This window comes from Branchiostoma floridae, chromosome 15 (assembly GCF_000003815.2).
Source record: "Branchiostoma floridae strain S238N-H82 chromosome 15, Bfl_VNyyK, whole genome shotgun sequence".
Lineage (NCBI taxonomy): Eukaryota > Metazoa > Chordata > Leptocardii > Amphioxiformes > Branchiostomatidae > Branchiostoma > Branchiostoma floridae.
In genome coordinates, this window is record NC_049993.1 from 14,501,335 (window position 1) to 14,529,286 (window position 27,952).

Genomic DNA, 27,952 nt, shown 5'->3' on the forward strand with positions numbered 1-27,952 from the left:
TACGGTACTTGCAGATCTTATCTAAACTGCACTTCTATCACATTCTGTAGTGCGGCGCTCATACACCGTTGGTCAAGTGACCTGCCACTTAGCTTCACGGTTTAGAGACAGTGTGCCCGTCGCTCTTTCGATTTCGCTCTCATTTAGGGATGAAAAAGTCTACAATTTTACAACGTCTCCTCAAAGATAATTCAAAATGGTGGGAATTCTATCATAATTGATGCCATACAGTTTCACGAGGACAACTGTACAGTCAAGGGCGTTTCATTCAAGAGAAATATTTGCCCAATCTGTACAGGAAATAGTGAAAATACCACCCAACACTCAAGCACATGTCCTTGCCCCTAGGTAAAACTGTAGCCATGGCCGTTATATGGCTCTTCCCTTGAACGGCGCCGGAACAATTTGCTCCTATAAACGATCTCATCCTGTGACGTTCCCTTGGTTACCCTGCGGCCCAGTGCGTTTTATCGTAAGCTGCAAGCAGATGTAGTGTCCATCTTACATTCTATTACGAGCGTTTTTGGATCATTTTGTTGCGTCTTTCTCGTGTGTTTTTATCACTTGGTCTTTCAAAATGAAGCGAAAGAAAAAATGTTACAAAACACGTTTTAAACTACCCTAAATCTTGCATATGCTTCTATTGGGCCAACGTGTGTGTTTGTCAAGTCTGTCTTCTTTTAATACATTAACAGTTTTTCGAAAACTGAAAGGACTGCCTTTCAAAATGAATAAATGAACAAACATAAAACAGACTCAAAGTGACATTTTGCAACTCATAATGAGGTTTTCCCCATAGCATATCAGTTCAAATTGTATAAGGAACCATTGACATTTCCCTCTTCTTTATTATAAGCATATCATTAGGACAATAGAAACTGGTATTCATCTTCAATATTTGTCTTTGCGTGTGGAATACAGTCACTGTTTAGCTGGCATATTTTAAGTTTTAAAAAATCTGATCTATTAAATGAACCGCACACTTCACAGCTTCACAATTTCGTAGATGTAAAATTTTCACTCCGGAGGAAAAAAAAACTTTCAACCACGATGCTTGAACCAAAGAATTTTCTCAGCCTATAACGAGAACCAGTTGTCTAATTTCAATCGGGCCCAAAAGAATGCAATAGACCGACCATAGGCAAGGCCGCTTTGAGATAAGTACTGATAAGAACACAGTAGTAACACAGGACACATCTGCGGTGTATGCAAATTGCAAAAAAACAGTGCAGGGAGTCTTCTCCGTATTTCGTCCCATTCTTCCCGCCCGAAGCAAGTCCGTGAAGTAATCTTGAAGCTGGTAGACTTTTTTGTCAGAAATCGGGATATATAGATACTTTACTAAGAAAATGAAGAGCCTAGCATCTTGTGGACTGACTTCCATGCTGCTGACCGCATGTGCAGTGTTTCTGATGGCAACGTGCGTGTATGGGGAGGTACGTGTTGTTATTTCTTGGCTTCTACTACGTTTCTTATCGATATAGGTATTGTATATTGAAATGTAATCAAGACAGGACTTGGTGTCGAACATAAAATCTCAGTACAAGATAGATCATTGTAAGTATGTGGTGTAGTTCACAAGTCGTATAATATTTACTGATCTTTACTGTTCCAGCAGTGTGAAAATACTCCATATGGGGTCGTGATTGAAACTGTTATATATCGGCTCAATGTACGCGTATATGCTGAAATAATGCTCAGGAGTTTCCGCCTCATTGTTTGAGTCTTTGACAAGGAACGGAGAAAACAACATTACTGTAATATCCCCCCTCCCCAAAGTCATCTCCGAGCAGATGAGCGGTTTACTTTTACGCGAGTTTTAAGTCATTTTCAGATTGTTTTCTATGTCTTAGTAATAGTGGTCCACGTAGTAGAAAAGCAAAAGGATGGAGCATGCATTTGTGCAACAAAGAAATGACACATTTGTATTTGAAAATGCATCAAAATCAGTTATTGTAAGTGTCAGCTGTCACCCTGAGTCTGCTTGAAGGTACCCCCACTGTTCTGTTATCTGTTGTTCTCACCTCGTAAAAGGAATGTAAACAAATAGCCTGGGCACCGGCCTCTGCCGGGACTTCAACTCAGATACTGCCTCGGCACTGTGAGCTTTTATCCCCGTAACTGGGATGTAGATTGATTCCGCCGGCAGGGCCAGTCTCTAGGCTCTAAGGAAATTTTGCTAGAGTTTGCCATCAATGGCTATGATCATAGGTGAAACGTTTTTTTAGCGGTACTTGAACCCGCACTGTTACATGGGTTTACGCATGGTGCGTCGATTTGTTTCTAACACAATCACAATCAAATGTCACATCGCGAGCTTTGTGGAAACTGAAGCACAAGTCCGTTAAAGTTGCTACGCTTGCAAAAATGAAGTTGGACGGGCGGGCTGCACTCCTAACCATGACCGAAAAGATTACGTGACCTCACGTCGGCACGATTACCTATTATATAATCTCTAAGCTGAGATCCTACAGTGCCTCCCTTTGGCCGGTTATACTCCTTGGCCAGCTTGGATACTATCTTACGGCACCGTAGGATCTGCTTGGAGATTAATGGGTACCGTGCAATTTGACCATGGCTTCCAGTAACTGTGGTCGTCACAGGGTCTCACAGGAAACCACACTGTAATTCCCCGTGCGTAACGCTGCATTTGGTACCGCTGGCAAGGACCGAAATTCCCCAGACGGATTCCTTGAAAGTTCCAAAAGATAGGAATCTTTTTATCCCGGGAAGTGGTGAGATATGAAATACTAGATAATTGAAACACCGAGGGGAACAAAGAACTAGGAGTTAGAATCTAGTATAAGAGCTCTTGAGTGAGTTGTCCGGAAGGTTCAACGATTACATAACACAGTTTACCGAGGATTTGCCAGGCCCCCTTCGGGACACGAGGATCTTTCTGCCGCCGGGGTAATCTTTCGCACCCGGTAGGAGTTTTGCACGGTGGGAGTTAAATTAGCCATCTTCGTGGCGGGCAATTACTCCCACTGGCTAGTAAAACTCCTACCGCGTAAGAATCCTACCGAGTGCGCATCAGGCCACTTAACCCCGGGCGGTACGTAGAGAGCTACACCTGCCCCGTAGAGAGCCTACACTAGCTACGCAGGCCGTGCCACGACAGGATACCATCATTATGTGATGTCAGCGTACCCTTTTAGATACAGCCTCTGAACCGCCACCGTGGCAGTCGGTAGCTTGGAATTTACGACTATTTAATGAACCGTAGTGCCTGTAATCCTAATTTCGTATAGCTAGAATTAGTAGAAATACAGACTGCCATCCATCAAATCAACATGGCCTAACTGCCAGCTTGTTGCCTATTAACACATGGGATGTTTTTGTAATCTTTGACATTAACCTTGTAAGCTAAGTGGACCCGGAGGCCACGATTACTTGTTAATTAGTTAAGCGGGAACGAATGTTTCTCATGTTACGCCACTGATCGAGTTAACAAAGTCCAGCTGCCAAGAGTTGTCATCAAGTCTTCGGATCATTGGTCGCTAGTCGTCAGGAGATTTTCAAGCACTCTGTGACACCGCCAATATGGGTCCAAATTATGGCCGGGGTAACATCTGATTTTACTGGGGCTCGCGAGTAATAGAGCCCCGGTAGGAGGACATTTCAGGATAGCAAGTGTAAAGGAGCCCTGGTAGAAATCTGCTGGTACGCAGGCTTTCTAAAACAGTGATCTAAAAGAGTAACAGAAGAAATGAAGAATGTAGGACAAACGTACGACTGTCCGAAAAATGCTCTCAGTTTCCGATCGTACGAAGATAGCACGACGTCTATGTGCGACGGATGCAGTGGAAGATGAAATACATTTTATATGTGACCGCGTCCATTACGAGGATTAAAGAAAAAACCTTTTCAATACAATCAAAACAACACTTCCAACTTTTCACCAGCTAGTAGACCTACAAAAACTACCTTCCCGGTAATATCACAGAACCCGCTAACCATTAAAAACGTGGGACTTTTCATCAGCCACAGCCTCCAAAAAAGAATAAGCCCGCCAATAAAGTATGTAGAAGCATGAGATAGCTCTATAGAATAGACACTTGTTACTTTTTTATTTTTTACTATCTGTACCCTTGTAATTAGCCTACGGGCATGAATTTGCAAATAAAGAAATAAGATATGAATAAAGATATAACTGTACTCTTACGTAATCCAAACACTGAAAGCAATATGCTATGAATTCTTGATGTCTTTCCATCAATGACTGTAACGTTAAATGTATTATCCGTTTCTACATCTTAATTGCCCTTCCCACTTCCTAAGTGTTTTCAGCGTTCCTTATCATTAGGGTTTTACCCGTAAAAGCTGCAAAATCAGTATTGCTTACAACATCCTGTGCCCAAGCTTGGCCATAATGACACATGGTTAGAAAACCGAATTGTTGATTTTTCGTTTTACCCGTTGCAGACTGTTAAAGCGCGCCGCCTAGAGGCTCAAGACTGTTCTGCAGAAGCGGGACGCGTTCGGAACATGCGCAGATTGAGGAGGGGTACAGAAACAGAGGTAAGCCTAGATAGAGGACATCTAAGTCTATGCATATTCAAGTAGGCCGCACAAAGTTAGTTCTAGAAATTTATGCAGGAAGATGATGTTTCAGTCAGGCAACATGAAAAACCAACCAACAAACAAACAAGCTTTCTGTTATAGAATTTAATGGAACCACAGGAACGTTCCGAACCACTAAGTCTACGCTCCATACTTGACTATTAAACGTTTCAAACAATAAAGTTTTTACTTTTAACACATTAACACATCGATAAACTACATTACAGCAAAGAAAACAAATACTTTTGAAATGTTGGCGCAAAAATATGAGCATGTACGTACTACATGTGTTGTAAATTATTACACTCAAAATCAGATATGTATGATATACTCTTCTTAAAATAACTTAAATGGCAAATGTGAGGACCAAATAAAAATATTAGCAGAGCCGCATATCAGAGAAAAGTCATTCTTTTTCTTAACACATGACTTCAGCGTGACATATCGTGACCGTGAACTCATGGGGAGTATACTTGAATATTCGTCGTTTTCAACACGTTTTCGTCTTGTCAATCACAGGTATCGAGGACACGTTCCCAGATCAGTCGGCTCATCAGTCGACTCAAAATGGCGGAAACCAAGATGGCGGCGCTGCGACACAGAATGAGCCGTGCCGAGAAGAGCTACATCTCCTGCGCTTCTGAGGTAAAATAAAGTCCCAAAGAAGATCAAATGTACATTTAATTTCGTTCTGTGTATTTTGCTTCCAATGTATGTTTCTCAAACTTTCTGTCTCTCAGCGTATCTTGAAACAATGTGAGTCTTCCCAAACAAAAATTGATATATGCATTGCAGTATGGGCCGGTTCACTGTTTACATTGCGCATGTGCCAGGTGAAGGCTCATGCGCAAACAGTTCTTGTCTGGACCAGGCTTGACAACCTGTCCAGCCTTTGTGTTTTTTTTTTAATTCAGTATCTCCATTCACCATAAATAATTTCCTGATCGCCCTTTTTTCATCCCGTAACACTTAAGTTGTGGAATTGCTCTATTTTTTTCATTACAGGTAATGGGGGTCGGCAAGAGACGACAACCCCCTCCGGACAAACCGCTGAACGACGGAATGTACCACCAAGTTTTTGACGATGGAGTTGTCATCCCCTGGTATCATCGCTAGATCAGCCTTTGGTGCTGATGCGGTATGTGTACGTTAGAGGTTCTCAAACACGTATTAAACATTGTAATTATAAGAAGAATATCAACACTATCATTAGGTATTAATATAATGGGAATTACCCTGTTCCGAGCGACGAATAGAAGCTGTTGTGAGAAGCTTAGTTAATTAGAAGGAATCCGCCATCCGGCTTTCTCGAGATCTGATATGTGTTCACGTGACCTGGGAGTTGATTGACACTTAGGTCACGTGACACGGTGGTTTTGTAGATGTGTACTAATTGGATGTATTTAACAGTGACGAGTTATTAGAAGTATAATGAAGGCAGCTCGTAATGAAACGTTTACGTATTTGGTTATTAATACAATGTTTATTGTTAAAAAGAATACACGCAGGTAATTTTAAGTGAAAATATGATCATACATTAACAGTATAGAAGCTACTTAATGTGCTGTAAGATTCCATTTTAATTATCGGTGACGCCTTTGAGTCGGAGACATTTTAATGATTTTGCGATTGCATGCTTGTAGGTAGCGGGAAATTAAGTGTCTCACGTTTTGCGTAAAGTTAGTCTGTATTATAAATATAAGTAAGTACAAGTACATAGATTACGCTTAATATTTTTTTTTCATTTTAAGGGCGATTGGTATACACTCAAAATAGACACTGAGTAGTAGCTATAGATTATAATTAGCTTATATGAATAGTAGCATGAACTAAAAACTATATTTCTTGTTCATAAAGAAAAAAATATTGAAACTTATAGATGCTTATTTAAACTTCTAATAATTGTAAATATAATATCACCTAAAACAAAATATGGTAGTCATTTTTTGTCTAATATATCATATTCGTATTCCAGATCCCTTTGTATGTTGGTAAAAACGGAGCACTATGGGTAAAGAATGGGGTGAGAAAATAGTTGCCATGACGACATACCCCGGACCGTACAGTACCCGTTACCATAGAAATATGTCGCTTGCTGCCTGCTTTACCCATAATTCATTTATCCGGAATATTCTCTGGTATACCAAATGGATCGTTACTTTCTATCAAAGCTCTATGAGATAGGTACGGTATTACATGTAGATTATAATAAAGCAAAAAAGTAAAACAAAAGAGAAAAAAATCATAACATGGTGTTTCTTTAAATGTTGATGTTAATGATAACGATCAAACTTCGATGAAGGTTAGACATCCAGGTAATAAGACTAAGGTTACATCAAAAAGTTACTCAAGCAACTGACTATGACCTTTAAACTGTCGACATGTTAGACGTTTTAGACAGTATCCACTATCTTTAGTCAATGACAATGGAAGAAACTTTCGTGTCTCGTGCCTCCTGCTTACCCTAACACTGTATGACACTATTCGGCGGGTCCCACGGACTTTGACCTGGTACGGACTTTGGACTACGATTACGGATTAATAGAGTATTGCACAGGATTTTCTTAGTGTCAGCCTGCACCGGCTAATGCGCCCATCCAAAAGTGCCGTAATAATCTACGACAAAGATTGAGGGCACTCAAGATGAAGAAGAAACTGTTTTTTATATCCTACCTATGAATGCAAAATAGATGAAGATAATTCGGACGTCCAATAAGGAACAAGGTAAGACAAGGTCAAAGACAATTTCGGATTCCCAAAGTTCCAAAATCATATCCTGTTGCTTGAGTAACTGCTTTTTGGTGTGATGATGATTAAAGTTTACATTTTACAGACAGTCTCCACTTCCTTCATGAGCCTGAGGCAGGCCTCCTCCTGCCACGGCAGCGCCACACACTGCACGGCGACCGGCATGTCAACTGCACCTTTGGCAACCTATGGATATTTCAAACATAACGGAAAACATTTACATGGAGAAGATATGTGATTTTTTGGACACGTGATTCCATCAAAGGGTCAAATGTCTGTACCGACTACATAATAAGGGGAATGCCTTTTTTACACTAAATTGTAATCATTCTGTGTATTTTAGCACATGAAGCTAAGCATCCTTTTTTCCTCCACAATCCTCCAATTAGCGGGAAGTTCCACACTGAGAGCTTCTTTCCTAGAACTACATCGCTATGGAATAAGCTTCCACGGACTTGCTTCCCCATGGGGTGCAATCTGAGACTGTTTAAGTCAAGGGTTAACAGACATCTTTCTTCACAATACAGTATTGTTACCCAAAACAATTGAATGGCTCTATGAGCCTTGTTTTGCGGTGAATCCCAAGTAAATAAAAAGATGAATGTACAGATAATTCACTCACGAAACATAGATTATATATACAAAACAAAATTTAATACTTATTTATACATCGCAGCGTTCAGCTTCTTACCTTCAAAACATTTCTGTCAAACGGGTCCTTCTTAGATCCGATGATGTCATCCAGCAGCCTGTCGTCTTCCTCCGTTACCTTAGTAACAGGGACCACGCCGGCGGGAAAGTTCAGGAGGTTGAAGATATTTGTGTAGTATGTAGTTTCTGTTGGCAACAAGAAAAGGTAGAAAATCACGATTATCTGACAGAATCGGACAGACAAATGGCACGTATACATTTAATCACAACCACATATACTGTTTCGTCGGACAAAGTCTAGTCGTAGTCGTTGTATAAGACTACTTTTTTGGGAGTACTAATCAAAGAGGACCATCTACATCAGCGCATTCTAACCTTCACTCAACCTTCGGGGGCGATATAGACTTCCTGGAACTTTGTACCAATCGTCACATGATCTAGGTGATTGCACCTTGCACAATTGCTGTGCAATAAAGTTATTTTATTCAAATTAACATGACCTAAATAAGACTAGGACCAGCACCTACCCGGTATCGCACGTGTTCCTTTGTATTTAAAAGCAGGTATTGGAAATGCAGGGCACAGAAGAACATCGATATCGGCTTCTTCCCAAGTCGACAAGAACTCCCTTACGTATTCCTGTATTGTATTTCACAAGAACAATTAGTCTTACTAATAGGTCACATTAACATTTTGTTTTTAGGTTAAAATATCGACAAAAATCATAAGACGTTGTTAGAGGGTTCCGTTCGGGTCAATGAAATATTTGAAGTATTTCCTTATCTCTTATTATATGTAATCTGAAACATACAGGATAATCAATTACTTTGTAATTACTAGTAATCAAATATCATTTGACAAGTTACGAAAGTAATGGATTCGTAAAATTGACTGAAAGCGTTTTCTTGAAATAGCATTAATTATGCATGCACTTTTAACTTTATACGCCTGCTGGTACTTATAATAATAATTTTAATATCTTTTGCAGAATTTTAGTTATATTGAATTTTGTACCTCTCGCTCCACTAGTCTTTGCCACAGGTCATATATGGTCCTAAAAGAGATCGATAAACCAAGTAAATTTATATCAAAATAGTAAGTAAGGATGTAGTTATACTACAGGTAATGTAGTATGTTTTTATTATATATATCTTGCAAATATCAATTTTATTCAACTATATAAAATTTCTACACGTGGTTATTTGAGAAAGGTTCAATGGCCAAGAGTATTCGCCTTTTATGAGGTATATCGTGGTTTCGACCAATACCAAAGACTTAAATATTAAATGGCCATGTACATGCAGTTTTCTTTGCTTAGCACTCAGTATCTGGTAAAGAGTATGGTAGTTGAACAAAAAGAACACTACCAGTGGACTATCCTCCTGTAGTAGTTACACCACGCCTTGTGGCCCAAGGCTACAGAAACGGAAATGGGTGTCGCCCGATGCACTAGTTGGTGCACGAAGACCTTTCATAACTTAACATTCATTGGAGAAAACTCATATTTGAAAAAAAAATTGCTTCTGATCTTACCGAAGAAGGCGGTGAGACATCCCCCTTGATACCCGAGGCGACTGCAATGGCAAAAAGAGATTAGTAAAGGAAATATATTGGGGTGATTTCTGAAATTATTACATCGATTATAACAACATCTACCGCGAAAAAAATCATTTCACAACTGAGTAAAGGCAACATACGATGAACTACAAGCAGACCATCGAGGGGGACCTCCAAACAGCTAACATCAACTGGAAGGATGTAAGGAGGATAGCTGCTGACAGAGCCTGCTGGGTCAACCTGACTGCCTCATGTGTCGGAAGACACGGGAGCCCCTAAGTCTAAGTCTAGGCCTGGTGAAGTTCTCTAATGTCGAGGGAGATTGATTTCGTGCGCCTAGTCGCAAGTGCAACTAGAGAGTCTAAAAAGGATGCTAACTCATACTTACGATTGGTTTCAGTAAGAATCCAACAACCTTTCGCCAGAAGTACGACATCGTTAGATAAGGCATCATGGCTTTCAGACGTGGGTCCGCCATTTCACCAGACCTGAAAAGGGATTTTTCTTACCATGAGATGTACATGTTATAACATGTATACATATTTTAATATTGAAAATATTCAAGCAATACTTCAAACTCGTAAGTCAAAGAATGAATCTTGCTTTGCTTTTAGTAACAATAATTTCTCAACGAAGACGGGGGCCGATACCGACGTCTGCTGACGTCACAACTCCGCTCAGGTAACGTGATTTCGTCTTTAGGTAAAATCAATTTAGAAGGACCTGAAGACTGATCGAAACCTTTTCGCCGATAAGCGCTTTACAACTGAAATAGCAGATACATTTTATACTAAACGGTAATTTCTCTGTTTAATATCATATCAATATTGAAAAGGAACATTATGGAAATATAACACGCAACTAGGCGAGCAAATGATCATTGGTTTATGGCGCCCCGTCTCTCTTTTCTTAACAAAGACTGGTTTTTATCCGTTGTATTATCACTTTTAGTCCTACTTCAGAATTAACTCTTACAACACAAAGAAACGCTCAAACTATAAAAACATAGATCTGAATATAGACTTTGTAGGAAAACTCTTGGGTGAAAGCACTTTGATATTTCAATTTTCAAATGAGCTAAAGGAAAACAAAATAATCTTCAGATACGTGAAAACAATAATGCATAAATGATATAGATTTCATACCCAATTCCATGCTAATATCTTTACAAAACTCTACTCACATACGGCTACGGATAGTTTCCCCGCCATCAGCCAGAAGACATTTAGGAATGATGTCCTGGAAAGCGTGGTCACTTTTTGGAGGCTGGAATAGCACAAGCTGTGGAAGACATATGATAACCATAATTCAGGAGAAGTCATATTACACGCCAAAGTTATAATTACGCACCACCATCTGTCATATGGTCTCAACTAATGTTGATCACAGCGAAACCCTAATTGATATCAGCCCTACAGCTTGATATCAGTCCTAGCTTTCTACAAAACGTCGTTCTCTAAGTCTATCTTATCTATGCTAATTCAAAAAAGACCTATCAGACTAATGGGAAAGAATGGCCACCATGTGGCTAGAGGGCTGTTTTGGGGCACGACAAGGTCCCTCGATTTTTAAACCCCTGGATAGTTAAAATCAACCCTGAACCCGGCCACAATAAGACGCCCTAGCTCATCGTGCAAACACCGAGATAGAGGTTTACACCCCCCTTCGACCGATTTCAGCAGCCTACCGGTTGTGGCTAAGCTAGGTTACACTTCGTATGAGTACATATCCCCCCCCCCCCCTCCCCGAGGTACACACACTAAATATGATATTAGGTGTTCAAAACATTTTCAGGAGGTCTTCGTCTAAGCGTACGTTGAAGAATGTCGACTGTTGATATTTCAACGACAAACAACGATATATACATGACAGATTCTATATTATTTCTAATTTGCATATCTGTTCTCAAAGATTGTCTGCATATTGTTGTAAAAGGTTATTTGCATATTTGTTCTCAGAGACTATTTGCATATATGTTCTCAAAGACTATTTGCATATTTGTTCTCAAGGAATAACCTACATTGTGCCCAGCTTTCTCCAGTGCCTCCTTGGTGACCTTCACTGCCCTTGTAAGAGCTGGTGCAGCCAAGGCCAGCTCCCAGTCTAGAAAGTAGCCAATCTTCAGGGGCCTCTTCGATATATATATCTAAATAGAACACAGATGATGACGATTGAAAAAACATCAACGCGTTATCATGTATACCATCACTTAGGTTATATACATACCAAAAATCATGACGATCCGGCAACACGTTCTTGAGTTATTCTCCTCTAAACTTTGGAACAAAATATAATAGGCTCCTGTACGTGTGGTTCCAAAATATCCGCTACGTTGCAAATCTATCACACTAACTTCCTGCCCCGAAGAGCTTTCGAACACTAACTTTATGACTACAGCATGTCAATATGAAATGTGTATCACATATGGAAACTCCGTTACAGTAATTTAGAAAGCCGCCAGTGGGCCGTTATCGAACTTGGACTTCACTTTCTTGACCATCCCTACCCAAATTCCCTGGCCCTGAACCTACCCAGGACCCTGGCCCTGAACCTCGACTTTATTGTCTGTAAGAACTTGTGAATCGTCAATACTCAAAACAATGGTCCCATATATAAAGGGATGTACTCGACTATATAGACTCTACTCTACTTAGCTCTTCTTGTGTTTTTGCCTAAATGTGTAAACCCCTTCCGATATAATCTGGTCATTTTCTACCCGGTCCAAAATCTGGTCCATTAAAAGATTAATTTTTTTTTTTCGGACCGGTCCAATAAGAAAAACGGTCTAGGCGAAGGTAATTAGCACACTTTAATGACCCTACGTTTCCTTACCTCGTGTCTGAATGGTATAGGCGGCACCAGAGGGTCCAGTTGGAACATGTCCGGTACCAGTAGAGCCTTCATCACCAGCACCAGACTGTCCACGTCTCGGGCCATCGGACCACACGTACTGACCACTGTGGGGCACATCAACGGTATAAAAATAGGTAAAGTCTGCCCCCCCCCCAAAAAAAAATCGAACTCTTTACTCCTCAATCCGTAAGTTCTTTCGTTTCAACACCACGTGGTTTGTTACTGTCAAAATCTATCGCTGAAGATCTACTTTTATTAAAAACCACTAGAATTGAAGAATTGCAGCATGCAGCGATTTCAACTTTACGGTGGCCCACAAGGACAACAATCGACGTGAGCTGTTCATGTGGCCGACCGCGCCACTTTTATACGTAGACTTTTATATAACATTGCGTAGATTTTGGGATTGACACTACAAGCTACGCATATGCCTCTTACATATCATTTTGTCATTTTGTTTTATGATCGGTTCAACCTCGGAGAGGATTATCAAAAACAAAAACAAACAGAAAACAACAGTATTTTTTGGGAAATAAAACGAAGAATTCCAACTCACGTCCTTGTTGACCCGGGGCAGCAGTGAAGTACCCCTTTTTGCTGAATCGAAAAAAGAAACTTTAAGTTAATAACAATATTCTTTCCATATGAACATGTATAACCAAACATTTAGATATTTTGAATACTTTCATCTGGCAATATTTCGCATTTTGTTTCAAGTTCTGCAACTTATTTGAACCAAAAGGAATCTGCGAGGAAGAAAATGAAATATGTTGAAAAAGAACTTTGAATGGAAGCAAATTATATTAGAGCTACGACTGCATGGCCTAACTTACTAGTGCTGAATCAGGAAAACAAATCTATTACATTAGTATCTGTTTATTTCAGCCAGCTTAAGCTTGCCTAACATATTCGAAGCCTCGGACTCATAAAGTATGGACTTACTCTAAACCTTTTAGCGGTAAATTCAAAGCCACAGATTTAGTTTTGCTTACCTCAGCCTGTTAGCAGTAGGTTTGAAGCCGCAGATTCCGCAGAAGTGCGCGGGAATGCGGATGCTGCCGCCTACGTCATTACCGATGCCGAGGATGGATCCTCCTCCACCAATCAGCGCCGCCTCTCCTCCTGACGACCCGCCAGGACTACGGGTGGGGTCACGTGGGTTCAGCGTCGTACCAAACAACGGGTTTCCGCATCCAATACTGGTAAAACAAAGCAAAGTTTACATAAAGATCTTATTTTACGCGGAACTCGGGCCACCTGAACAAGGGCCAACTATGATCGGCGAAAGTAACACAACAGTCCCGCATTGAACGGACCCCGCAGTGCCGCAGCGGTGCCTCAAGTGCATTGAGATACCACCTTTAATTGAAAAGGCTAGCAGCTCCTCCTTTAAAATAAAATCTCGCTACGGAAAAAAGCTAAAGAACTTTGCCTACCTATTTGCCAATAGGCACTAAAATGTGACTTACAAAACATTAGAACAACATAGGGAAAATTACACTCATTATCATGAAAGACAGATGAATACACACTCGAACAGTAGCTGAGGCACGTTGGTCTTCACAAAAGGCACCGCCCCTTGTTTCTTCAACACACGGACGATAACAGAGTCTTCCTCGGCGTAGTTTTCCAGGTACTTCACTAGACCCAGGGTATTCGCCATCCCCTGTTGGAAAATGAAGTCGTGTCAAGCCCCTAGGTAGCGTAGAATACATCCTTGTTACCTTTGGTCCGCTCGCGCTGGTCGCTATCCCGCTATCAACCTTCGGCACCAGGTCAAAGCTATTAGTCACAAAGCTAAATTCCAATCTAACCCTTAAGACCTCGTGTTCAGCTTTCATTTTTTTCCCCAATGGCAGGATGAAAAAAAGCTTTTACAATAACGGCATCAGTTTACAACGCTACAGAAAATATTGAAAAATAATCTGACGATAGTTCTTATTTAACATAATACATAACTTAAAAATTTAGGCCTGACACAGAAGAAATGATATACATTTTAAAAGTTCACTCTCCTACTGCAGTCTTTATTTAAGATACACGTTGCCAATTATCCAGGTCACGCGACCGGCTACAACTTTTAGCACTACCGACTACGGGACCTGACTGGTCACATGATCGTACAAACAAGTGACGTCACGTAATCTTACGGACGCATGACGTTAGCAAAGAGCTAGAAAGTTTATACCACCCACCGTCGCTAACAGTTTTGTACAGTTGTTGACATCATATGCGCACAAAGGCAACAAGGTCAACGTACCTTGATATTGATGTTGTCTTTGATTGACACGGGGACTCCATACAGTAGACCCGACTTTTGATCGGTGCTGTCTAATTCCTGGGCTCTCGCCTATATATATGAGAACAACGTCACAAGAGAGTGTGCATTGAGTCATAAGTCGAACGGCTTCCAAGATGGCGGGTCAGCTGCGAAAGGTGCATGCGAATATGGCAAACCGTACGGTTTGGCAAGTTCTGATAGAGAAATAACTTTAGGCTTTTACTAAATTTCAAGAACCGTTTTAAAACAATGAAAGATGAAACTTGATTAAAAAAAGACAAGAATTCCAGCTAAGAACGGATCAGAATCTATTTCTCCCCTACCACGTACGATGCGACTTTAATGCTATAACGTTTACGGAAGAATTAAGCTACAACTGTGATAGCAAAACAAACTTTCCAGGCTAGACACAAGAGAAAACAAGTATGTTTTGCTGACAATTGCATCTATCACCCTCCTACTATCTAATAAAGGAATTCAAACTATGAAATTATCCCAGAGGCAGAACATTTCCAACTGCCCTTTACATTGTGTATAAAGCTAAGTATACTTACGAGTGCGTTCGGGATGGGTTCAGTGATACAGTTTATACCACCGTGTACTGCAAGAGCCTAAAACAACAACAACAACAACAAAAGCAGAAGTTTAACACCTAGCGGAATTGCGTTGAATCTCAGAAACACAGCTGTATAGGCAGCCATTTATTTAGCAGTAGGAAGTTAACATTAACAAGACACTAAACACACAAAATAACGACTAATGATAAACATACAATTTTTATTTCTAGATAGGCCCAAACACTTGTTGATGTAGATCATTTATTATCTGTCCCATGTTGAAATTTCGTACCTTCTTCTGGTATGCCTGTAGCACCTGTACAGCTGACAGCTGTCCATCTTTCAGCTGCTGTGTGAGCTGAGGCAAGGTCAGGGTCAAGATCTCATTTATGTCCGATATGTCCTAAATATAGACAAAAATGCACAGTTATGATCATCTCGAGTGGAGAAGTAAGTCTACATAGCATTCCGTGCGACGAAAAATCCTACATTGGGGAGACAAAACGCTCGCCTGGCATGCCTGCTGCCTATGGACTATACCATGCTACTTTAGGAAGGAAGTGTCAGCCTGTAAAGCTGAAGAAGCTGTTAGGCCACGATCGCCGTCTTTCTTTTGGACCCTAATAGCTAAACACGTACCAGAATCAATGCAAATTTACCAAAAATGATCTTCATTTCAGTTACATGCTCAAATTTGAACAAACATACAAAGCCAAAAACAATACCTCCGTTAAAGATAAACCTTCTTCTAGGAGTTAATGATATACCTTAGAGATGTTTTAAGATTATCGATGAAATATCTAAGTTAAACGCTATACATCAAGTCGATCAATGGCAACCTCAGTGCCCTCTTTACGATTTCTAACCATTGTAGTGTGTATCGTCCCACGGTTCTTTCACTAAAATGACAAACATGGCTTGCAAGAAAGACCTCTATGTAAATGTACGTACAGCCAGATTAACGCCCATAGCGAGGTCCTTCAACAGAGATAGCATATTTCAGACCTAATGTTTCAAAAGAACTTACATGTATAGCACAAAGGATAATAATAAAAGCTATCTTTACCTGCATAACGCACAACTGTTTCTCTTGGTATTTTAAAGCACACTGCCCATTAGCCCATGGCATATATATATATGGTACACTGCCATTGCCAACTTTGGTCTGAAATGCTTTAAAAAGACTGTATCGCCCAGGAATCGAAAATGTGTATAAAAGTAAAAATTGTAATTTCTTACCTTATCATCAGTATCTAAGGATTTCAAGACGTCTTGAAGAGCCTTTTGCCTTTCTTCGTTCTTCCTCTGGACTTTCCGCTTGTACTGTTGCCTTGTGTAGAACTTACGTCCCACATAGACGGTCAGGACACCGACCAACGTGGTACAGAAAACCAACGGTAAGCGGGAATCTTCCAAAACATCCCAGCAGAAGTCTACAACAAAATCCGACATGATTCTAAGGAGGGTGAGACACGTAGAGAGAGAGGGGGAAAGATCAAGTCTGCAGAATGCACAGGTGTTCGGTCGTTGTACTTTGGCTGGTAAAGGTCACTTATAATTAATAATTAACTCCGTGAAATATTAGTGGAGGTTATATTTTCAGTAGCCTTTGTTTGTCCGACAGCTGTGTACAAGATAACTCAAGTACGGCTGGATGGATTGGTTTTATATTTGCTGTGTTGATAGTGTGTGAGAAAAGCTGAAAATGGTTAGATTTTCAAGTTACGAAAATGCTTGTGTTTTTTTCCGGGCAGGTACGATAAGAAAAACCGGTACCCTGTACACACCCACCACTATCGATATCCACACCAATATCACAACCCACACTCCCACCACACACACACACACACACACACACACACACACCCGCAGTGTCATTATTTTCGCCATTACCCTTTGTTACCACTACAAGAAAATAAGTATGGTTGAAGAGATTTGTTCTTCCAACTTTCAGTGTGTTTTATTGTCTTTTCAGTCATGACTTTGGATGGTTTCGCATAATAGCTTAATTATAAAATCAAGGGTTATATAAATCAAACGAAGGTCTTCTATTGGAATATGCTTGTGCATTCGTATGAATTGGGTTATTTTCAATTCTTTGTTGTTTAGTGCAATACTGGGTTGTACACTTTGCACTGCAGCTATAGGTGTCGGTACCAAATGTAAAGCAGTGTCACATATACAGATGTCTTCAGTCATTATCAAACGTATGAATTATATATGGCTTAAAGTTGAATTTTACAGACAGTCTCCACTTCCTTCATGAGCCTGAGGCAGGCCTCCTCCTGCCACGGCAGCGCCACACACTGCACAGCGACCGGCATGCCAACTGCACCTTTGGTAACCTAAAAAGGGCAGTTAAAATGTAGAATAAGTTAATAAGATAAAACATCTATCAACGAATCTAAACTTTCAACCTAACAGAAAGGCATTACAATTCACTGAATTTTTTTTCCCTTCGTGAGGGTTTTTGACCTTACAAACTTGATCACGTGATTGAAGTTAAAGTCAGAGGTCGTCGGAAGACTGTGCCGCCGTTTGTGTATCGCAAAATGTGACACACCGAAAGCAATACACCGAATTCAGCATTTTCGTTTACTTCATTTTGACGGATATAAAATGTGTTCCAGAAAATTATGTTTGATAAAAGATTATCATTGCAGGGCCAGAATATCATTGCAGGGCCAGAATGAAGAATATTGTCTCAACGACAATGTTGTGCAATCTCCCTCAAAGAGCCTTACCACGGCCTTTTCAATTTACCATGGGAGGCCTCGCTAAACCGGGATGAGGTTTTCACTAGTACTTTTGTGGGCTTGGCCTCCTACCAGCTGCCAACCAATTAGAATTAAAGTTTTCTGTAGGTAAAGCCGGTTCTCTGACTGACTGCAACTGGTGAGAGATCTTGCCTACAAGACTGGAAAACCTCGGCCCGGTTAATCAGAGTCTTCCGAAGATATGTTTTGCAGTATAGGTCGCAAATTAGGTTCTGTGTAGAAGAAAACAAAGTGCTTTGCTTCTTACCTTCCGCACAAACCTATCAAAAATGTCGTTGTCAGATCCAGTGTAGTCATCGAGAAGTCTATCGTCTTCCTCCGTTACCTTGGTAACGGGGACCACGCCGGCGGGAAAGTTCAGGAGGTTGAAGATAGATGTATAGTTTGCTAGTTCTGTTGGTATCAAAATTGGGTAAAAAATTAATGGTAACTACGTAAATGACGGAAAGAAAAATGCACAGTATACACCAACTTTCGAATTTATCCAAGCCGTACTAATTCTTGGGACGTATAAAATGCTGAGTCCATCTACATTAGGATGCACTAACCATCATTCAAGAGGTGGCAAGCGGTATAGACTTCTTAGCTGTTTTGACCAATTATTGACGTCTAATGTGATCTAGGTAATTGGTCATTTGATTTTTGTGAAAGATTACAATGAGGCAGCCAAGTATTCTGCGCACTCATTTTTTTTGGGTAAGATATATAGCATTGTGCTACAGAAAAAAATACTTGGAAGTGGAAGTAACTGTAAGTTAGTCAAAGGTGTTGGCTAAGTCTAGTATTACATACCCAATAATGCAGGTGCTCCCTTGTATTTAAAGGCAGGTATGGGGTAGGCATGGCACAATAGGACATCGATGCCGGCATCTTCCCAAGCGGCTAAGAACTCCCGCACGTAGTCCTAGATTGCATTTCACAACGGTAGTCAGTCTGGCAAAGAACTGTCTACATATGCCGTACAATAATCGTACGATTTCAAACACATTGTTGAGACAGTCGTGTTTGCGTCTTACAAAGTTCACCATATTCGTTACCTAAAGAGATTTTTTTAAACCCTAGTGTTTGCATAATACTGTCATGACACACTTGCGCTTTAAAATCTCAAGACAACAACATCGTACGACAACATACGACTAATGTGACCTTAGTAACATTCGGGTCATTGGTAAAGGTGATATCTCACTAAAGTTGGGGCGAGGCACCAGTGCGGCACTGTGGGGTTCGAAAGATACTCAACGAATTTCCAAGATAGAGAACGAACGTTCTTACGTTTTGTGTATTTTTTTTGCCTTTTGAGTTATGCTTTTACATACATGTAATATCTAAATTATAGCAAATAGGAGAAAGTGACACATTATTAGTGCAGCTGTGAACGAATCCCGCAGTGCCGCACCGGTGTCCCAAATGTAGTGAGATAACACCATAAGAGTTTCGGAATAAGTGACGTAAAGCTATTCAATTAAGACTTCAACTTGTTTGCTGAATTTACGTTATATTTGTACCTCTCTCTCCACCAGTCTTTGCCACAGGTCATATATTGTCCTGAAAAAATAACATTGGTGAGTCTATTAATTCATATTCAGGACGCTTTAATACGGACCTATATGCGAGGAATGGAATTAGGCTTGTCCCTATTTCTATGTTACCATGTCTAGACTGAAACTTGTTATGATTCGAAAAAAAAATTCCTACAAAAACCTTTTAAAAATTGTAAAAACAGATCGTTCATGAAATTGCGCAAGTCCTTTAAGACACTTTTACATTGTGAGTACAACATAATGACGAAGGCCCCTAATATAATGCCATGTAGATTTGATTATATTGATGACATCCGCGAGCGCACGCCTACATCAGTTTTAGGTTCCCAGAGGATATTATCTATATAATCAAAGCAACATGGCCTTACTTCTTAACACTCCTTGCGTCCATACATAGACCGTTGATATATGTCCAAAGATGCTTCGTTTATGTCACTGCAGACATTATACCCACAATACATCTCGCTGCGCATGCATAGTTTAATCTGTGTTATTTTTTCTTTGTTTTCATCTTACCGAAGCAGACGATGAGACTGCATTCTTGCAAACCTAGATGACTGCAACGTCATAAAAAAAATCAAGAATTAAAATAAGGTGGAATTGAAAAAAAAGTGTAAATTCTACTTATATAAAATTTAGATAAGATATTATTTAAATACCAATTTCAAGGGGATTCAAACAAGGAGATCAAAGAGATCATACAAATATCTATATACCAAAATTATGTAGATGCGTAACGTTGTAATTCATCCTTAGCATTTGATCAGAATCAAGCGCCTTACTTTTTATATGATTTTTACAAATAATTCATTTATGATCATTTTTGTCTAAGCACAAGCCAGATTGATATGATTTCAAAACATATTGTATGAAAGTATATTAGACTTAAATCTATGCATTACTAATCCAGATTTGACTTCAAAAGCTAATATAGCATTTGATCTTTAAGTATGTATATCACGTAGTCATTATTCTACTTACGATTGGTTTCAGTAAGAATCCAACAACCTTTCGCCAGAAGTACGACATCGTTAGATAAGGCATTACAGCTTTTAGACGTGGGTCCGCGATTTCACCAGACCTGGGGTTATCATTTTTTGGGGGGCACACACATAAGTCTATCATTGAAATACAGCCTATCTTGACAATATTCTAATAAACCCTACGAAACATTTTATCTAAAGAAATATAAATGAAATGTGTAGTGTACATATAGAATACAACACGGTGTGCTCCGTATCACCCGAGGTATCAGCCCGACCGCGGGAAGGATCGCCCGACGGCCGAAGACCGGAGGGTGATCCGACCCGCGGTCGGGCTGGGACCGAGGGTGATGCGGAGTATACACCGTGTTGTATTTGTATTTTATTTATGTCATACCCACCTGAGAAAACACGAGTTTCGATGCAAAATTCACCAGAAGTTGAGAAAATGTTGTGTGCTCGAACAGAAGATTGTAACAACAGCAATTCTAACGTCCGAATCTGGTAGTCAAATTTTCAACCGTGCCGCATTCAGCCCGTTTGAAATACTAGTAGTACTGAAATACTAATAGTAGTTCGATTTACTCGAAGAAAGCCTGTGTGATACAACTTCGAATCTGTGTGATACGGAAAACTATCACACGGTCCCAAACACCAGTATCGAACGTTTTGCCGCCCTGGTATGACATAGAGATAAATATACAATTCCATACCAATTATTAATAGTTTACTTACATGCGGTCACGGATAGTTTTTCCACCATCTGCTAGGAGACATTTCGGACTGATGTCATAGAAGGCATTGTCACTTTTGGGGGGCTGGAATGGCACAAGCTGTGAACAATGACAAACATTGAATCAATTAAAGGAAAGTAAAGTCACTGAAGAGCTATAATTCTTCCATTGGTCGTGACAGAGAAGACAGCCGCATTGTATACAGTATTTACATGTTCATTGTACTGGGGAAATTCCCTTGCTCTTTTGGACAAGCACAATGAACAGAGGACCATGATCATGACCTTAGGTCCCCTTTTCTGTAGCTTCAATGTCGGTTGAGCGGCTGAGTAGTAATTTGAACTCCTGACCTCAAGTTTAAGCTGCAAGAGGCAGTGTCACTACTCGTAACTACTGGACTATGCGTATGTTGCTGTGTAGTGGTGACAGTACAGCTTAAAAGACAGTCAAGATTTCTAAAGATATCATATTTTCATGAATGCAAGTTTATTCTTATACATAACCCTACTTCATGTCCAGCTTTCTCCAGCGCATCCTTCATGACCTTCACTGCCCTTGTAAGAGCCGGTGTCGCCATTTTCAGCTCCCAGTCTAAGATGTAGCCAATCTTCAGGGGCTTCTTCGACTCGTAAATCTAAAAGAAATATTGAATGAAAAAAACAAACATATGAATGTATGTTTATTTCCTTTCGATAAAATTTCTTACGTTAATACATCACTTAAATGCGTGCAAAGAACTTTGTTATCAAGACTTAATGAAACTACCCACTGATGAATGTTGTTTCTTGATAGAGCTGAACTGTAATTTACAACACAAAAATTGGACTCACCCAAATTTTCGACTGTACAGCATCAGTCTTTGTCAATGAATGAATAATTCACTGCTGTCTTGACGTCACGTTATGCAGATAGAACACGTGACTCAGTGAGCAGTGGATCATAGGTTGCAGGACTGTGCAGTCGAAAATTTGGGTGAGTCCAATTTTTTGTGTTGGAATTTACAGTTCAACTACTTCCAGAATGACTTCTACCAACACAGATTAACTTTCAAGTTATGAATGTTGTTTGTTAATTTGTTTTCTTACCTCCTGTCTAAATGGTATAGGCGGTACCAGAGGGTCCAGTTGGAACATGTCCGGTACCAGTAGAGCCTTCATCACCAGCACCAGACTGTCCACGTCCCGGGCCATCGGACCACACGTCCCAGTCACTGTAGCACACATCAACGGTAATACAGACACTGTGATTTGATATATGTTCGTACCATTAAAAACTTATGGTAGCTAAAACTAACATATAGGACTTCAGTAGTTTACAAAATATCTCGTTGGCAGGGTTAACTATCCCCTCCCCTAGGGCTGTGGCAATTGCAGGACCGGCCGCTAGGGGCGAGATTTTAGTCAGGCTTTTGCCCTCAGCTTTGATATAGTTTGTATATAGCAGTTGCATTTTCATGAAGTATGTATATTAATTGTATGTTAGACCCCATGGCCAATAAGACTTTTTTTTTAATTTTTATGATAGATAATGCAATGAATAAAAGTGGAACAAACAGTTTTACATGCTGTCACATATCATTATGCACTTATTTTTCCCAAAACAATGTTTTGTGAAGACTAAAAGTTAAGGGTTTTAACTCACGCCCTTGTTGACCCGGAGAACAGTTGAAGTACCCCTGTTTGCTGAAATGGAAAAAAAAATAGTTACTTGGCTAATTATAAGCATTTTGTCCCTAACTCATAACGCAATCATAAGAGAAAGGCTTAGAAATCTACGTTACAATGTACACATTTCAAAGATTATATTTTTCGTCAAATACTTCAGCCAATATGTTTTGCATTGTGATTACGTAAGGGCCATTTTTAATTCTTTACGTCTGCATCATTGGTTGTTATGAAGTGTTTGATGTAACTGAAGTTTCGGCGTATGACACCTTCCCAGGGCAAGTCTGACTGGTTCACTTTCACACTGTGGCGATAGATGTCGCGTCTAACAGATGCGGTTCCAAACACAAAGTATTCATGTTTTCCCAGGTACTAAATTTAGTTGTGTATGCGGTGTTTACAATGTTGTACCACACGTAAATGAGTGTATCTATAAACATACGTGTTGCCAAGTAACAATAATTACAGTGCAAAAAGGGTAAAAGACGGTCCCAAAAACGTCACTTGAATAAAATACAAGTTCGTAGCAGCCGATTCGTGTGAGTACGTATTGACTTACCTCAGTCTATTAGCGGTAGGTTTGAAGCCGCAGATTCCGCAGAAGTGCGCGGGAATGCGGAGACTGCCGCCGATGTCGTTCCCGATGCCGAGGATGGATCCTCCTCCACCAATCAGCGCCGCCTCTCCTCCTGACGACCCGCCAGGACTACGGGTGGGGTCACGTGGGTTCAACGTCGTCCCAAACAATGGGTTGCTGCAGCCCGTACTATCAAAAAGATCACATAAATTTTTTAAGAATATAAATTTCTTGACAAAATCGAGCATACGTGGTCCACAATCACATACTATTTCCACCTGGCTTCACCAATAGTAAATTGTAGTAAACTGTTACTAGTATGCAGACTGCGTGAACAAATTTGGACCAGAACGATTCAAGCTGGGAACAAATTTGAACCCGAGCCAACAGCTTACTGCATTGTCGTCGTGCCGTAGAAAACACATTTTGTTTTGCTTTATCGGAACTAGTAACATTTGTGTGTGTATTTTATTGGATAAAAGCAGCTTTGGGCTGAGGGAAAAGGGAGGGGAAAGTTGAAATTCTCCTTCTTGCGTCTTATAAACGTTGCATTGTATCACGTAGAACGTTAGCATACGAACTATTCAATATACTATTAATATATTTTTTATGTACTTAGAATATTATCATTCGTATTTCCTGTATTTTGGATGTTTTTGTCTTTGGTAGCAGGGCTAGCCCTTAGTCATAGCCACCTGCTAGTTGCGCAGCCCTTGCCAAACCAATACATAGATTAAATATATTCAATAGCACAAATGTGTAGTTAACAAACACTCAAAACATACTCTATCAATGTCTGTGGTACGTTGGTCTTCACAAAAGGCACCGCCCCTTGTTTCTTCAGTACACGGACGATAACAGAGTCTTCCTCGGCGTAGTTTTCCAGGTACTTCACCAGACCCAGAGTATTCGCCATCCCCTGTTGGAAAATGAAGTCATGTCAAACCCTCGCACACGAGGACGAAAACAAATACTGAAGCTTTTCCAACGTCGGAAAAAAAACTTAAAGGCAAGTCTACTGAAAGCCAAAAGGTAACAAATTAACCATAAGTTATAAAGAAATAACATATTTAAATGTGTAGTAATGTATTAGGTTATTCCTTGATATGGAAAAGTATGTAAAAATATTTAGGTCGAAGAAACTTTTGCCTTTCTTTTTATATGTTTTTCACTTAGTTACAATACGGGGTTCGTGGTTCAAAGCTCGCATGCGCAGCGAAATGTACCATGGGTAATATGTCAAAGGTCAAGGACCCTACTTTTTGTCTCGAGAAATGTGAAGTTTTCTACCCACGATACATTTCGCAGCGCATGCGCAATAGGAACCTTAACCCCTTGCCCCCTCTTTACTTCATTGTTTCGAAACATGTTTTTCGTATAATATGTTGCTCCGAGACACAAAATTTCTTTTCAAAAGGATGCAACCAGAAAGAAGACAGAAATACTTTTAACACGATACCTTGATGTCGATGTTTTCTTTGATTGACACTGGCACACCATACAGCAGTCCCGACCTTTGACCTGCGCGGTCCAACTCTTCAGCCCTACCCTGGTTATACATTTAGAGTCGCAGACTTTGTTATACATTATATCATGACATCAGAAGTGGAAATAAAGCTTAGAAAGCATCTATTAGAGATTACCATGAAAGTGAATATACTTAATGCAATATTGCAAGTACCCCAATTATTGTTGTCACTTGGTTAAACTAAAAAAAATAGATAACGGTCAACTTGTGTAACTTAATTCTAAGCAATATTCTTTATTTCACATTATGCTAATCAAGAAAAAAGGGGTCCTTCTTCTACTAATTTATCCAAACATTACACAGTCAAAACTGCCCAAGACGACCACTCGGGAACCGAGAAAATCCGGTCCATGTGAAAATATAAAAAGGGAGCAAAATAAATGTCATCACATTGACAGAGATTAGAGGTGGTCAGTAATACAGGTTTGGTTGTATGTTTTGCTGTGAATACATACAAGGGCGTCCGGGATAGGTTCTGTCACGCAGTTTAAGTCATCATGAACTGCAATAGCCTGAAAAAAGGAAATAAACACTTATCTGTAACCAAATAAAATTAGAAAACACAATAAACGGTGAAATAATAACTTTGTGGTCTTTTGAGGCTATTAAGGTCGTGTTCAAACTGACGTTATGATTTCTAATCAGATTAAAAGCTGAAAACTTTTGTGCGTTTAAGATTGCAATTAGAAAATATCCAATTTGGGTATTCTTAGTACGGTAAATGAAGAAACTTTCGCGGTGGTTTGATGTTCGCGGTTTTCGCGGTGACCGCTTCACCGCGAATTTTAAACCACCGCGACCATTTTCCATGGCGGTAAGAGACTACAGTGCATGGTGCTACCGCTGAACTAAAACCACCGCAAAAAGTCCATTTCTCGCTCCCACGAGATTAGATTCCCGTGAAGTTAAACGCATTTACAGTATATCATACTTGATCTGAATAGAACATGTTAAGAATACATGATAACATCATACAAAATACAAAGAATCTAAAGCAAATCAAGTACATCAACAAGATTGCTAACACCTTAAAGTGTGTCTGTCAATGGTTAAACTACGCATGCACAGCGAGATGGATTGTGGGTAATATGTCGAAGGTGAAGGCTCCTTATGGTTTTTATGTTAAGATATGTTTTCTTCAAGTCTAGTATCCGGCACATACAACTTAAACATTCACATATAATGCGCAATCTTATCCGTGAACAGGGTTATACTATCTCATTTTGTACCTTCTCCTGGTATGCCTGCAGCACCTGTACAGCTGACAGCTGTCCATCTTTCAGCTGCTGGGTGAGCTGAGGCAAGGTCAGGGTCAAGATATCCTTTCGTTTGTCCTGTACATCCTAAGTGTTAGATAACAGTGATTACAGGAATGTACAGCTGTTTAATCACAAATCTAGGGAGTGTTCGGGTCAAAAGGGTAGATCTATAGCTTTTTTGAAGCCGTATGGGCAATGGAACCCACAGGGCAAGCGAAAGAGGGGAAGGCCCAAGAACAGCTGGAGGAGGGATACTGAGGAAGAGATGAGGAGCATCAGTACTGGCTGGCGCGACCTGAGAAGGAAAGGCACAGAGGCGTGTACAGTGGAGGGCAATCATCCGTGGCCTATGTTTCGCCAGGAACAAGGGGCCCAAGTAAGTAAGTAAGTATGGACAATGGCTTGTTATCTAGAGAAAGTATTTGTGAAATCTTAGGGTCACATTTGAGAAAAGAAAGGGGCCCTGCTGGACTATTTGCGGGAAGAAAAGGGTGAAGGCTCACATGAATGAAAGTACATTATGCTAACGAATGTCTTTTCTTTTACGTTTTGTGTATTTTGCTGTCTTGATATTTATATTTCAGCCATACCATAGGTATGGTGAAATATATTGTATTCGTAATGTTTCTTTCTTTCTTTCTTTCTTTCTTTCTCCTGTCAAATCTTCAGAACACGGTATCTCCCTTGTTCCTCAACCGAATGACTTGAAATTTGGCACAAGGGTAGAGTGGGCCAATACCCTCGGACGTTTTTTTCATTTTTTCGATATCTGTCTCTTAAATGATTTTATTAAGGTTTTTTGGTCATCTTAAGACCAAAACTGTATATTTGGGCCCCCTGTACCCTGGTATTATAACCGAATGAGCTGAAATTTGGTACAGATGTGCCTTGATAAGTCCCCCATATAGATTCAATATCAGTTTTGGTGTACAGTATAACGAAATACTTATTTTTGCGATTTTTTGGTCATTTTTTTACCAAAAAAGGACATTTTTGGCTCCTGTACCTTGGTTTTAGAACCGGATGACCTGAAATTTGGTATAGGAGTGCCCTAGATATATGCGCACATGGATTCAATAACACTTGAGGCATACGGTACAATAAAATGCTCAATTTTGCGATTATTTGGCCATTTTATGACCACAAATTACACTTTTGGCTCTTGTGCTCTGGTTTTAAAACCAAATGACCTAAATTTTGGTAAAAGGGTGCACTAGATATTTATTCAAATGACACATGTATAATTTTTGTCATAGACTACGTCAAAATGATATATTTGGGGATTTTTTTGTCATTTTCCAATAGCCAGAGGGGTCAATGACCTTAAGGTCGTTGACCCCCAGCTGCAGATTGCACCTACTGGCATATATGTCTATTTAATCTAATTAGATAGGTAACCAATCACTTAGCCTGAATCTATATCCTAAAGAGGGGGGGTGGCAGCCAATCAGCGAGCCCGGTGTTATCTGGAAGAGTCCATTCTTACACTGGGGGGTTCATTTTTTTTTTAAATTCATCATTGGACTGGTGAAGTCTTTCAGTGGATGCATTTTTGGACAGGTCTATTTTGAAATTTTACAGAATGTGTGCTGGAAGAGTCTATTCTCGCACGGAGGGGGGATTTTCAAAATTCATATTTTGGACTTTGGTGACTTCTAGTTTGTCAAAGTCTTTCAGTA

General features: G+C 40.0%; 3 protein-coding genes across 4 annotated transcripts in view; 1 reads left to right on the forward strand and 2 right to left on the reverse strand.

The window, feature by feature from the left end:
* The first annotated feature begins 1,173 nt into the window (after positions 1-1,173).
* On the forward strand, positions 1,174-6,805 carry LOC118432093. Its single transcript, XM_035843612.1, has 4 exons — positions 1,174-1,436; positions 4,426-4,521; positions 5,083-5,208; positions 5,569-6,805. The coding sequence occupies exons 1-4, from the start codon at positions 1,350-1,352 to the stop codon at positions 5,677-5,679; spliced, it is 420 nt and encodes a 139-aa protein (XP_035699505.1). The 5' UTR covers positions 1,174-1,349; the 3' UTR covers positions 5,680-6,805.
* Positions 6,421-17,045, reverse strand: LOC118431506 (vitamin D3 hydroxylase-associated protein-like). Its single transcript, XM_035842746.1, has 16 exons — positions 16,450-17,045; positions 15,503-15,613; positions 15,208-15,264; positions 14,633-14,722; positions 13,905-14,038; positions 13,365-13,571; positions 12,929-12,969; positions 12,352-12,476; positions 11,540-11,665; positions 10,703-10,800; positions 9,908-10,007; positions 9,496-9,536; positions 8,977-9,016; positions 8,490-8,601; positions 8,003-8,148; positions 6,421-7,497 (listed from the first exon to the last, which is right to left on the reverse strand). Exons 1-16 carry the CDS (start codon positions 16,660-16,662, stop codon positions 7,384-7,386), a joined length of 1,755 nt encoding a protein of 584 aa, XP_035698639.1. The 5' UTR covers positions 16,663-17,045; the 3' UTR covers positions 6,421-7,383.
* A 119-nt stretch (positions 17,046-17,164) lies between these two features.
* LOC118432092 (fatty-acid amide hydrolase 1-like) overlaps positions 17,165-27,952 on the reverse strand; it is a 12,521-nt gene continuing 1,733 nt past the window's right edge. The window contains exons 2-16 of one of the 2 annotated variants that reach the window (XM_035843610.1): positions 26,244-26,357; positions 25,470-25,526; positions 24,946-25,035; positions 24,272-24,405; positions 23,469-23,675; positions 22,887-22,927; positions 22,331-22,455; positions 21,754-21,879; positions 21,247-21,344; positions 20,510-20,609; positions 20,045-20,085; positions 19,493-19,532; positions 18,780-18,891; positions 18,235-18,380; positions 17,165-17,555 (exon numbers count right to left, since the gene is read on the reverse strand). In XM_035843610.1, the coding sequence (XP_035699503.1) occupies positions 17,436-17,555; positions 18,235-18,380; positions 18,780-18,891; positions 19,493-19,532; positions 20,045-20,085; positions 20,510-20,609; positions 21,247-21,344; positions 21,754-21,879; positions 22,331-22,455; positions 22,887-22,927; positions 23,469-23,675; positions 24,272-24,405; positions 24,946-25,035; positions 25,470-25,526; positions 26,244-26,357 (1,551 nt within the window). In that variant the 3' untranslated portion in view covers positions 17,165-17,435. The remainder of the gene's footprint in view (positions 17,556-18,234; positions 18,381-18,779; positions 18,892-19,492; positions 19,533-20,044; positions 20,086-20,509; positions 20,610-21,246; positions 21,345-21,753; positions 21,880-22,330; positions 22,456-22,886; positions 22,928-23,468; positions 23,676-24,271; positions 24,406-24,945; positions 25,036-25,469; positions 25,527-26,243; positions 26,358-27,952) is intronic. The other variant, XM_035843611.1, reaches the window with a different exon arrangement.

Bases quoted from the DNA above. Each gene is read 5' to 3' on its own strand.
- LOC118432093 (XM_035843612.1), top strand. From the start codon at position 1,350: ATGAAGAGCCTAGCATCTTGTGGACTGACTTCCATGCTGCTGACCGCA. The intron at 1,437-4,425 runs GTACGTGTTGTT...TACCCGTTGCAG, and splicing joins CAACGTGCGTGTATGGGGAG to ACTGTTAAAGCGCGCCGCCT. The intron at 4,522-5,082 runs GTAAGCCTAGAT...TGTCAATCACAG, and splicing joins GGAGGGGTACAGAAACAGAG to GTATCGAGGACACGTTCCCA.
- LOC118431506 (XM_035842746.1), bottom strand. From the start codon at position 16,662: ATGTCGGATTTTGTTGTAGACTTCTGCTGGGATGTTTTGGAAGATTCC. The intron at 13,572-13,904 runs GTGTGTATTCAT...TTGTTTTACCAG, and splicing joins GTGCCTCAGCTACTGTTCGA to TATTGGATGCGGAAACCCGT. The intron at 8,602-8,976 runs GTACAAAATTCA...AATACAATACAG, and splicing joins AAAGACTAGTGGAGCGAGAG to GAATACGTAAGGGAGTTCTT.